Source organism: Nilaparvata lugens, unplaced genomic scaffold, assembly GCF_014356525.2.
Source record: "Nilaparvata lugens isolate BPH unplaced genomic scaffold, ASM1435652v1 scaffold6484, whole genome shotgun sequence".
NCBI lineage: Eukaryota > Metazoa > Arthropoda > Insecta > Hemiptera > Delphacidae > Nilaparvata > Nilaparvata lugens.
The window spans coordinates 1-12,997 of NW_024092236.1; the positions used below are offsets into that span (position 1 = coordinate 1).

Genomic DNA, 12,997 nt, shown 5'->3' on the forward strand with positions numbered 1-12,997 from the left:
CGAGCATGGTTACAGGCCTACTTTCAATTCTTAAGATTTCTTCATTACGGTTCGTCAAGTTTTCAGTTTTTTCAAGTTACTGGACTGATTAGTAACTTGAGTTTTGCAATATATATTCTCAATTCCCGGATGGTTACAGGCCTATTTTCAATTCTTTAAGATTTGTTCATTACGGTAAGACAATTTTCATGTTTTTCAAGTTATCAATTAGACCATTGCGGAGCACGGGTTACCTGTTAGTAACCAAAATATCATTCAAGGCTTCCCTCTTCAACTTAATGGCACTCTCACCAGATAGCATTGAGACAGGACATTGTTCAGAAAATCCTGGATATCATAGGCTCTCAGGAAACGGTCACAATTCTCTCGAACACTCTGTAATCCAACTGGTTTCCAACCACTGTGATCCAACCCCAGCAGGCAGCCTATTGCTAACCTCCTATTAATTAATGTATTACTCCTTCTATTACCCGTTCGGTAGATGTTAATTTATCAAGAATATTCTGATATCCTTTTCCAAGAATCCGTGAAAGAATTTATTTGTTTTGAAGAGATTTCTATTAAAACAAATCAAAATACCTCATTGATATAATTATTAATTAAAGGCAATTTTATGTGCAATAGAACGGCTTAAGCCTTTGTATATTACAGCTGTCAATGAAGATCAATTAATGTATCAATCATATTAAAAGTGTCAATAATCTCTTATCTGGCTTCTTGCAAAGATTTTATTTTATTTTTGAATACATTGGAATGTTCAAAGAAGTCGATTCTATTGGCCAAACGGTTGCCTATTGTGATACATCTTTCAAGAGGCGATGTATAACTTCTTTAATATGTATAACTCAATTAACACTTTATATAAATAATATCAATTGTGAGTCGGAGCAAGCAAATATGCCTAATCCTTGAATGATTATGTGAAGAAGAAGACTACAAATCTAAATACCTCCTTAAAAATGTATTATTTGTTCTGTTCTAATTTTGCTATTTGTTTGTTTTTGTTCAGGTGTGTTCATAGTAGCGGCCAAGCGAACTCCGTTCGGCACGTATGGCGGCAAGTTTGTGAAGACAAGCAGCCGAACTGCAGCTGGTTGCAGCCAAAGCTGCATTAGAGGCAGCCAACTGCAAGCCCGAAATGGTTGACTCGGTCGTTTGTCGGAAATGTGCTCTCGGTCAGTCACTCAATCAATCGATCATTATCAAACCTCCCTGATTTTCAGAATAGTGAGGTTCACGTTATAATGCGAGTGGAGAAAGATAGGAGAACAGCTTTGCCGATTCTCTGCCTTGCAACTGCCTTTTTTTGACTGTGTCATCACCTAAATTTGAAAGAAAAATAACACAAGGATTGACTTAGTATTCTAACCATCAATTTTTTCACTTTTTTGTCGTTTGTTACATAAATAAATGAAAATGAATTTGTATATAAGGAATGCTGACTGTTATAAGGGAATCTTACTATTGCAAGAGGAATTGGCTCTCAAATCTGTTGCTTAGTTGCACTTATCATATGGGAATTTGAAATAATGCCAACGGGAGCAATGACAGGAGAAGTAATGTACGAATTCTAGGCCAATGACGTCATTTTACGGATGTTTGATTACAACTTTCGAGAATAGATAGCCTAAGAAGATATCCCATGCTATATGACGTTTATGTTTAAAATTTCATTATTTGTTCAAGACAATTATAGTCTATTGTTGCTATCTTGTTGGGGTGAGAGTGTATTAACGGCACAGTATGAAAAACTACCAGCGTCACATAGTTTCACGAAAAAGAATTACGTGAACTATCGGCCTGAACAAACAGTGAAATTTAGAACATAAACCCGTTAATGCCGTAGGATATCTTCTTATGCAATCTTTTCTCTATTACAGTAGTTTAACACTCTCTGAAACCTTCTAACTTCGCCACTCCACGATTTTTTTACCCTTAATCTGAAACTGCTTTTCTACCAAATTTTATAGAAATATTAATATTTATTTGTCTTGAGGGGTATGCCGTATACAAAGAGTTGCACACGAACATTACTAATAAATGATATATAAATTAAAACAATCTCAAAAACAGAGAACAGGGAAAAATTGATATCACAGAAGCATAATTTATAACATGAACACAATAAATAGAAATATAACAAAGAAACTATGATTAAAGGATCAATAGCATCATCAGGTAACCTATAGCATAGAGAAACAATAGCATAAGTAGATATCCCATGATAGGGCGTTTATGTCGCAACTTTTACTGTTATCTCAAGCCGCTAGTTCATGTAATTCCTTCCCATCAAGCTGTGTGACACTGGTAGTCTCTCACATTGTGCCGTTCATGAACTCTCACCCCAACAAAACAGTAAAATTTGACAATAATCAACAGTAATCGGCTTGGGATAACAGTAAAAGTTACGACATGAACGCCCTATACCATGGAATATCTACTCACGCTATTGTTTCTCTATGCCTATAGCTAAAAATGGCCCAAGGCAGATTCGACAATCATGACAAATTAGAGCATTTAAACTGTATGTTTATACTGCATATGCTATCCTCTTCTCTCCAATGAGTCCACAGTGTACGAATAATAATAATAATAATAATCATTTTATTTGTTTCGACAATATTGCCATACAAATGAGTTGATTCATTTACACATGAATATAGATATTTTTGTATATATAAATATTTTTTTTTACATCAATATTATAACATGATAAACCAATCATAATGCCACCAACAAGTACAGAAAAGTAAGAATGACTAATAACAAAGATTGAAAACATGAATACCTCTATACATCTAACCTATAATATCTTAAGGCTGGCAGTGACTGATAACTATCGTAATTATCATGCTTATCTATCGGTGGTCGACACATATTTTCTCTCTGATAAGTGCTTTCACAGTATACTGATATACCTGTTTGATTTTCCCATCTTAAAGTTAGATAACAGTACCATCAATTGTCTACATTTTGAACTACATTATTTACATAAGGTAAAATATACTGCAATCTAATATTTTCATTTCCGGACAGATCAATAGAAAATGTATTAACGATTCGAAATCTAAATCACAGGCAGGGCAAATTTTCTCTCCGTCAAGCTGATATCTCTGACCGTTTATGTGTAAGAATGTACTCGTGTTTAATACTCTGTACTGTGTCATACAACGAATCATTTTAATTGGCAGATCATACGTTAGCTGTTCTCCTAGTTGATATTCAGGATTAACAATTTATAAAAAGGAGAACTTTGCGAATTCTGAGCCAAGTATCTATCCTCATCCATTATTTTCATTACATATCTTTCAAGAATTCTCTCTCTACATTATATAGTTCAATAGCATCAAATTCAATATCGTTCCTTAAATTTGAAACTCCAACAATCCATCTCTCTCTGAACACTAGATAACCAATTAGAACTGAAGTTGGTTTTCAACAGTAGGCGATAACAAATGAAAGGGTATCTGGACTCTGGCATGTTCGCAATTCTTATCAGCCAAGATAGACATCTTTTGAGGATATAAATTTGAGCCTTGGTCTATTCGCCTCCAATCTAACACCCAACTCGGCGTCGTACGCACCAGCAAGCAAGCGCTTCAAAAAGAACAACTGAACAGCTTCCACAGCTTGCTCACAACCGAAACCCCACACTTTACACCCGTACAAACTCGATGGTATGATAACCATATCTAATAATTTCATTTTCCCCTCCCATTCTCAGACCTCACCTTGGATAAATGTTGACAGCCAATATTGATTCAATTTTACCTCTATTAATTGAGCGTTTGCACATCTCTGTATATTTACCTGAGGATTGGAATATTACTCCTAAATAATTATAATTTTTACAATTTCTATTTTTCCTCACCAATCACGAAATCTCTATGGCTATTGCTCAATCGACCCTTATGGAATGGCAAAACTTTGGTCTTAGCTGCATTGACCTTGAGTCCTATTTCTAAGCTGTACTGATAAAGACATTTGAGCTTATTTCTCACATCAGAAATGCTATCCGCCAAGATGACTATGTCGTCTGCATATTGTAACATTAGTACATCGTTGTCTCTATCAATGTGTAATCCATGCATTCCTTTATCTCTAAAGTAAGTTTCTATTGCCGATGTGTACAGAGAGAAGAGAAGTGGGCTGGCCGGGTCACCCTGCAAAACGCCTCTTGTCAGTGGGATAGGTTCGGATTGTAAACCATGCAACCTGTTCTCGATTACCAGTGAGAAGTTCGAGTACATATATTGAAAAACGCTAACTACTCTCCTACTTAATCCGAGTTCTCTCATTTTCTGAAATAGCCTGTTATGCGGGATAGAATCGAACGCAGACTCATAATCAATAAAAATTGCATACATCTTTCTCTTTTTACTTCCATAAAATATTTGACTACTGAATCTAGAACGAAAATATTATCTAAGCATGACCTATTTTTCCGAAATCCCGATTGACTTTCCACCATGATCCCACTCTGATCTGCCCAAATTGCTAATCTATCTGTTAATATTCCAGTAAAAATTTTTAGAATACAATTCGCAATAGATAAGCCTCGGAAATTCCTAGGATCTTTTTTACAGCCTTCTTATGCAATAGGAATATTTTCAGCTTTGCCCAATTCAAAGGAATTTTCCCAGTCTCCATGATCAAGTTGAACAGGCTTACTAACAGGTGTTTTCCTTCAGGTGCCAAATATTTGAAAATTCATAGGAAATCCCATCTAAACCTGGAGCACTCCCATTTTTCAATCTCTTCAATTTTCTTTCTAACTCAATCATTTCTATCGGTCTATCGAGAAAAGGATGCTCCAAAGTTATAGAATCTTATCGATTGATTTATTGCCCTTTACTAGACGAACTGCTCGCCAAATTCTTTAGCATTTGATGAATTCTGAATTTATTTTGTAAGTTATCGTTGAACTGCTTTTTCTTCTCTTTCATTTTATTTTTATAAATTAGTTTACTGTCCAGATATTTATTAAAACAATTTATATCATGTTCTTTTTCTTAAAATTCCTATATGCCTTACGTACTTCCCTTTTCAGCCTATTACACTCTATATCGTACCAAGGTTTATTTTTGAACTTGCTTATTATTAATGACTTTTTTACCATGCCCAGATTCTCCGCCTTATTTTTTACTGTAGTCATAAAATTTTCAGCCAAACATTCTACACTTTCTTCGCTCGCATTAAATTCGATTGGGAATGTTAATTCAGACATATATGCTTCTTTGCATGCATCACTCCAGCAATATAACGTTCGAAGTTCATTTGGCACGGTCTGCGCTTCTCTATCAGATTCAAATTCAGTGTACACAATCAGTGGAAGGTGATCCGAAGTTAATACAATATCTGAAACTATCAAATCAGTAATATATTGAATACTTTCGAAATTGACCCAGACCAAATCTATTAAACTATTTCCATTTGAATTATGAAACGTGAATTGCCCCGGCATGTCACTCTTACATCTACCATTCAAAACATAGAATAGATTCTTTTCCATAATATTCACCAAATCCTTCGCGTTCCTTGAAATATATCTATCCTGAGAAATCCTATCTGCATAAAGATTTGAATTTGTGAATAAACAGTTATCTATAGAACATTGGTTTAGATCCCCCATTCTCAAATTAAAGTCACCCCCAATCAATACAGGGAAAGACGAAAACAATAATTCATAATATTTCAAGCATTCCTGGAATTCATTGAGACAGTGCACAAGAATCAGGCTTAAAGTAAACTAACATAGCCTAAAATAATAATACGGCCCTTTGGATTTTCGACCTTGACAATTAAATAAACTCTCTAGCTTCAATCAGCGTTGCTTTCAATTTTTTTTCACTAAAACTAACAAACCCCCACTGGCTCTACCTCTTGAATTTGACAATTTATCTGCTGTTTGATTAAAAGCTACATATTCATTAAAGTCTCGAGCATGGAAAGAGTCAGTTAACCAAGTTTCACTCAAGCCTATCACTTCATGAGCGTTAAATAGTTCTATTTGTTCCTTATCTAAATTAAGCACGTTATTAATACCATGAGAGTTCCAAAAATTATTTTAAAATATTTAGAAACAAGTCCCACCTTTTCATTAGAGTGTATCACCTTACTGGGTTGTCCTCTCGCTGGGGTCTGCTATTGTGAGAGCGGCCGGCTCCCCTGTGAAGCTCGCTTGCACTGCGCGGGTGATGCTGACTTTTCGCGTTCCAGCCACGCTCTCGTACGAATAAATTTCTTATAGAAAGAAAAAATAAAAATCGAAGTAACCTTTCTTTAAAATTGTTTATTTAAACAAGAGTAACTCTATCGAAAAAAAGATAAATTTCTAATATTATTTCCTTAATTCTTAAAATTTTTAATAGAAATTAATTCTTAAGGTGCGTACAGATTCACGCGCCGTGAACAGAGCAATTCACTTTTAATCAGCTGATGCCAAGCTTTTTATATCTATATCTTATACCGTTTACTGTAAAAATCAGATATAGTCAGCTGATTAAAAGTGAATTGCTCATGTTCGCGGCCATAGCCACCTCTAATACAAGGTCGCGGCCTACGATATTGCAACGTCGCAGTGTAGGCCTAGAATCTAATAGCCTACATGATTGGTGAAAAAGATCAGCTGGTATTTTTCTAAATCTTTTTCACCAATCATGTATTAGATTCTAGGCCTACACTGCGACGTTGCAATATCGTAGGCCGCGGCCTTGTATTAGAGGTAGCTATGTCGCGGCGCGTATATCTGTACGCACCCTTATATTGATGATAGTGGTTATATTATATCCAATTTGATCCATGATATTCAACCTTCTGTTTGAGTGAGTTATAATAATGTATGTGTTTGTTTTGTTAGAACACATCAGTTGACGGCATCTTCCTGCCTCGTCACGTGTCACTGAGAGCCAACATCCCCATTGAGCGACCGGCGCTGGGAGTCAACCGGCTGTGCGGCTCTGGATTCCAGGCAGTCGTTAATGGAGCTCAGGTAGGCTGCAGACTGCTCACTTACCAATTTTCTACAGTACTTTACCACAGAATACATACCGAATGGAAAGTATCAATCCAAACAATGCATTTTACATGACGCAAAGACTTGAGTGCACCAAGACCACGTCACGTGACTGCGCCATCTTGTTAGAAATTAAAACTATCGCTATCCGGGTCTTTGATTGGGTCGCGGCAGTGAATGATACCGATTGACCCGGATCAGTAAAGTGATCCGAACCTCCCATCTATACTATTACAATGCTGAAATTTCTTTCAAGATGGCGGATTTTGGCGTCAGGATACTAGCTGACTTTCCATTCTGTATTGTATTCTGTGACTTTACTGTGAGTGCAGCTGTACTTCTTCTCAGTCTTTTCCCACTGAGGTGAGGTCGGCGTTTCGGGTCACTCGCTTCCAGGAGTCTCGGTCATCGGCTTCATCTGGTGTTAGTACAGCTGTACTATCGATATTGAAATATCGATGGTAACAAATTTCAGTATCGGTACTATCGAGAATAAAACTGGATGTAATATACTGGAAATAAAACTGAAACAACTAAATACCGAACTGAAAACTAACTAAGTAACAACTATCTGACCAATAGCTAATAACTGAAACTGAAATAAAATATACTGGAGCTCGATAATATCGATTCAAGTAATCACTGGTGCACTCGAAGTGAAGTTTAAAATATACTGGAACTTGATAATATCGATTTAAGTAATCACTGATGCACCTGAAGTAAAGTCTGATATCTACTGGAACTCGATAATATTGATATAAGTAATCACTGGTGCACCTGAAGTAAAGCTAGCCTTGAAATCTAGCCTCTTCTATTGGATAGTGTCACCTGGTCATATGGGACATATATATGAATCATATATTTATCTCATATTGATCAAGATTTTAGAGTTTTAATTTAGAAAAGTTTAATGAACAGTGTTTTTGTCTTTGAACAATTTGTGTTATCGACAGAAAAATTGTTTATTTCTTTTGTTATCAAAATTATTGTAGCTTCTCTTTTGTTTTTGATAACAAACGTGCTCGCTTGTGCGACTGATAAAAATATGTATTTGAATGGCTTCATGTTTAGCATTGACTGAGTTATATATTAATACCCAAAATTTTGCTTTGGTGTTGTGTGTGAGCTCGTTCGTTAGGACTGTGAGTAAAGTCCGGCTGTTCTGGTGAAGGGGATAGATTTTGTTCTTGTTTATATACAGTTTTCCTGTCACAGATCGGGCAGTTTAAAGAGAATTGTATTATTAAATAGGAAGGGATCTGAACCCACTTCATTAGATCAGTTTTTTTGATTTTTAATTAATAATTAACGTCGCGTTTCAACCAGTGGATGCCAAATTGGGAAGCCATTTTCATAAAGGTAGGTGACTATTGAGTCATTGTTTTAAATTTTTCATAACCACAACAAATGAATCTTCACTAGCAGCAAAGCGAGTAGCCCTTGAAATATTCATCTGTTTATTATTATTTCGCTATTCTAATTATAATTCTAATTTTGTACAAATAATTTATTGTTTGTTTTAATATCAAAACCTGTACGTTCTTTTCTTGTTTTTCATTTTCCCACCCTTACATATTCAGTGAAGGCACATCTTGCTTACATATTTGGTGGAGGCGCCGGGTTATTTATTTCACAAATAAATATATTGTCAATTGAAATTTTCTTTTCATAATAATTTGAATATTCATGTATATTAATGTGTATAATATTGAAAGTTAGTTTCATACTTAATCAATGTTATTGTGCAGCATAGTTTCATTTTGATTTTGATTTGAATGTTTGTTATTTAGTTTGAGTAACCTACCTTCCTATGTAAATGTTTGATTCCAATGTATAGTAGCATTATCAAGTCAATCAGGCACACGTTTGTATCCCGAGTATATTATTTTGTTTAATCATTATTTTTTTTTGTTCCCCTCTTGACTACAGACTCAGGGACGAGTCTTTCAGCGGGATGGGTGATAAGTCACCTGGTCATATGGGACATATATATGAATCATATATTTATATCATATTGATCAGGATTTTAGAGTTTTAATTTAGAAAAGTTTAATGAACAGTGTTTTTGTCTTTGAACAATTTGTGTCATCGACAGAAAGATTGTTTATTTCATTTGTTATCAAAATTATTGATATATGCTTTGCTTACAATAGTCATAGGTGCAAGTATTGCTACATTTGTGAAACAAGTGTGCAAAGGAATTCTGGAGGTTTAGGTAAAAGTCACGCTGTTTCATGAGTGAATCCACAAAGTAATTGGTACTTTCAGGTGCCCAGAGACAGTCTATTGTAAACATGATCATTTCTGCAAAGAGATTACTTATATGATGAGATTTACGTGTAAATAGGATGGCATAAAAAATAAACATTCATGCAAATATACACTAACAAATACAAAATCAGACAAATTAAGTTAATAGGCTGCATGTGAAACAGTTGTCAGTTGGCTAAAAACATGTTTGGGTATGTGGCTTTATAAAATTTATTATTCTGGGATTCATGTGTATTTGCTTTCAGATATTCATTCATTTAGGTTTAAAAAGGTTGGTTCTTCAGACATCTACCAATCATTCATTTAAAATATTTTTCATGTGTATTCCGTATTTTAATATAATACCATATAATTCCGTATAATACCACAGAATACATACAGAATGGAATGTATCTATCCAACCAATGCATTTTACATGACACCAAGATTTGATTGCATCAAGACCACGTCACGTGACTGCGCTATCTTGTTAGAAATTGTCACATGAGCAGTTTATATCATACTTACATGAAACATCTACATGTTTATATGAATTTGAATGATATTTTGTATTTTGCATAACTTTTTATACCTTTGTACTTTACAGAACATAATCTGTGGCGACTCAGAGGTGGTCCTAACTGTTGACGTAGACACCATGAGTAATTTATATTATGTTTAAATAAAAAATTTATATGGTTTTTATATTCAATTATACTTTGTTGTTTTCAGAACATAATCTGCGGAGACTCCGAGGTAGTCCTAACCGGGGGCGTGGACAACATGAGCCAAGCGCCTCACACAGTACGCGGTCTGCGATTCGGTGGCCTGCCGCTCAGTGCCAAGTGCGAACTGGAGGACAGCCTGTGGCTGGGACTGACTGACACTTACTGTGGTCTCCCCATGGCGCTGACTGCTGAGAAACTGGCTGCCCAGTACAAGATCACACGAGACAGGGTGGATCAGTTTGCGCTCAGGTCGCAGCAGAACTGGAAGAAAGGTAGGTTGACAGATAGATATACCGTATACAGTAAGGGTCTTTTCCTTTTTGTGTAGTTGAGAAGTTGATATTGTGGTAATTATTCATATTGAATGAAAAAGACTAAGAAATTGTCAAAAACCACAGATTTATTAATACTTAGAAAGACCGGTTTCGGTTATTACACCATTGTCAATCTCTGATAAACCAAGAGATGAACCAAGTTTATCAGAGATTGACAATGGTGTAATAACCGAAACCGGTCTTTCTAAGTATCAATAAATCTGTGGTTTTTGTCTTTTTCATTCAATAAGGGTCTTTTCACACTTAGTTACGCTGAAATACGTTCCTTCTCCCAATGTTAAATCGAAGATACGTATGTAAACGTGACATATTCGTAGCTTGGATTAGCATTGGGAGATAGAACCTATTTCAGCGTAGCGTAGCTAGGTGTGAAGATTGATTGATTTATTTATCACATGCTAGGTCTTGAAAACCCTATTGTATTTATAACATTACAACATTGCAAAATTACAAAATGATAATATAATTATTATTTAACGAAAATCCTAAATAAATGCTGCAAATCACCCCGAAGACTTCTGCTACTGCAGACATTGACAACAGGGTTTAACAGCTGGATGGAAATTCGATGAGACTACTATCCAAAAATTAGTTGCCAGCCCGGAATCGAACCCGGTACCTCCAATTGCCATTCTCTATTCAAATGCATTCTCTATTTAATTCCATCTGTAAATCTGTTGGCCGCTATGGCTTCGTATAAAATGAGCGCTGCTATCCAGAGATTGTCAGTTTGGTGTAAGGGTAAGCATTCCTGACTGGCAATTGGGAGGTACCGGTTCGATTCCCGGCTGGCAACTAATTTTTTGATAGTAGCTCTCATCGAATTTCATCTAGCTGTTAACCCTGTTGTCAATGTCTGCAGTAGCAGAGGTCTTCGGGGTGATTTGCAGCATTTATTTGGGATTTTCGTAAATAATAATTAATATTAATTAGCATTTGAATAAATGCATTCTCTATTTATTCCATCTGTAAAAATGATAATAAGTTAATAAATAAAAAATATATAAATGTACAAAAGAAGAAAATAAGTAAACTAAGTTAAAAATAATTGAAAAATATGAAAGTAAGACAAAAAAAGTATAACTCTTACATTGGAAAAAAATTAAGATACATATGATGAAGAAGGAAGAACATTGTTGTAACAAATTAATGAAGAATAATAATTAAAAAGTGAAAGAAACAGATGACGAAGAAGAGTATTGGAATTATAAAGATAAATGTATAAGATTGATAAGTTCCCATAATCAAACTATTATTGGTCCAATAAATTCAAATGGAATTATAATAACCACACTAAACCCGTCCACAATGCTGCAAATCCATCCATAAACTCTATATGAAAATCGCAAAAAATGGAGATAAAGAACAAACATACAAAATATCAATGCCGAATCCTACTCTCTAAGCTTGGTAGCTACTGAGAAGTTGGTAGAGCCTTTTTTGAAATTAGACAATGAGCCGGATAGTACAATACTTTCAGGCAACTCATTCAATTCTCTTGTGGTCGTAACCACAAAAGAATGATTAAAAATTGCTGTTCGATGCAATGGAATTTGCAGCTTATATTGGTGTGATCTTGTTCCTCGTCCCGGATTAAACACTTGAAATCAGTGTTCAAAATATGAAGTAAGACAAAAAAAGTATTAATCATATAATCTAAGCAATATTTTGGCATTTTTTGTAAGATCTATTTGAATTTAATGGCGGAGGATTAGATATTTAAATTTTATGCTAATTTGAAAGTCGGAAAGAGGATCTGTAAAACTTGAGAAGGAAGAACCAGCACTCGCCAGCCAAATGCCACCATAAGAGGACCCCAATATTTTAGAGCGAAGTACCTTATTAATAATTTTGTAAAAATTAAAGTTAAAGTAAATTATTAAATTTCTTAAAAGACTTCGTGATGCTATTGTGAAGCAGAAGTCATTTTTCATTTTAATTAAATTTATAACCCCTTGGAGGAGACGATTCCGGCTACCATATTCCCGGACCACATGGAGTTGGATCGACATCGGCGGCTTACAAGAAGATTTTCGACACGTGAGTGATTAAATTTGAATTTAGTGATGGGCGCCCTAGTGCTTCGAAATAATCTGATGATCAAAGCTAGCTCGCCGAAAGGGTTATTATAAATTGAGAAATTAATAAGAGTAATACTTGCGCAAGTAAAAATTAGTATTAAAGGTATTTAATTGAAAGAAAAATATATAGATCAATATTTTTAGAAATTTCTATTTAATCAAAGAAGTACGAAATCTAGGCTATCAAACGTATGCATACAATATTTAATTTTTTGCAATACAATTTGCGATAATTTATCATAGTTCTAATTCACTAGATGAATGGCTCTACCTATTCCGTCAGGTGCCGAATCTTGCACCCTGAGATAAAAATATATATTCGATACAAATAATCTACTAAATACTAGAGATTTTAATATATATATATTTGGATTATTAGTGGCTAATTTATCAAGCTGATCTTAGAGCACATATTTTTGATTGAATTATCCAAGTCGACAAGTATTAGCAAGTGCATGTCGCAGCTACATGCAAAAGAATGCATATGATTTTAAGATAAAGGCACATGGTAATGATTCGTGCCATAAATCTAGAATATAAAGTTTAGCCTGTGATATTTTGCTGATATAAAATATTGTTCTATTTTTA

At 34.8% G+C, this 12,997-nt stretch overlaps 1 protein-coding gene across 1 annotated transcript; it reads left to right on the forward strand.

The window, feature by feature from the left end:
• Positions 1-1,009: 1,009 nt before the first annotated feature.
• LOC120356321 (3-ketoacyl-CoA thiolase, mitochondrial-like) lies at positions 1,010-10,288 on the forward strand (the record flags this gene model as incomplete). The annotated part of the gene is given in 5 exon segments (XM_039445245.1): positions 1,010-1,079; positions 1,081-1,147; positions 1,149-1,175; positions 6,860-6,991; positions 9,998-10,288. Coding segments are annotated over 5 exon segments (587 nt in total), but the record flags the coding sequence as incomplete, so codon positions are not given.
• Between the last annotated feature and the right edge of the window lie 2,709 nt (positions 10,289-12,997).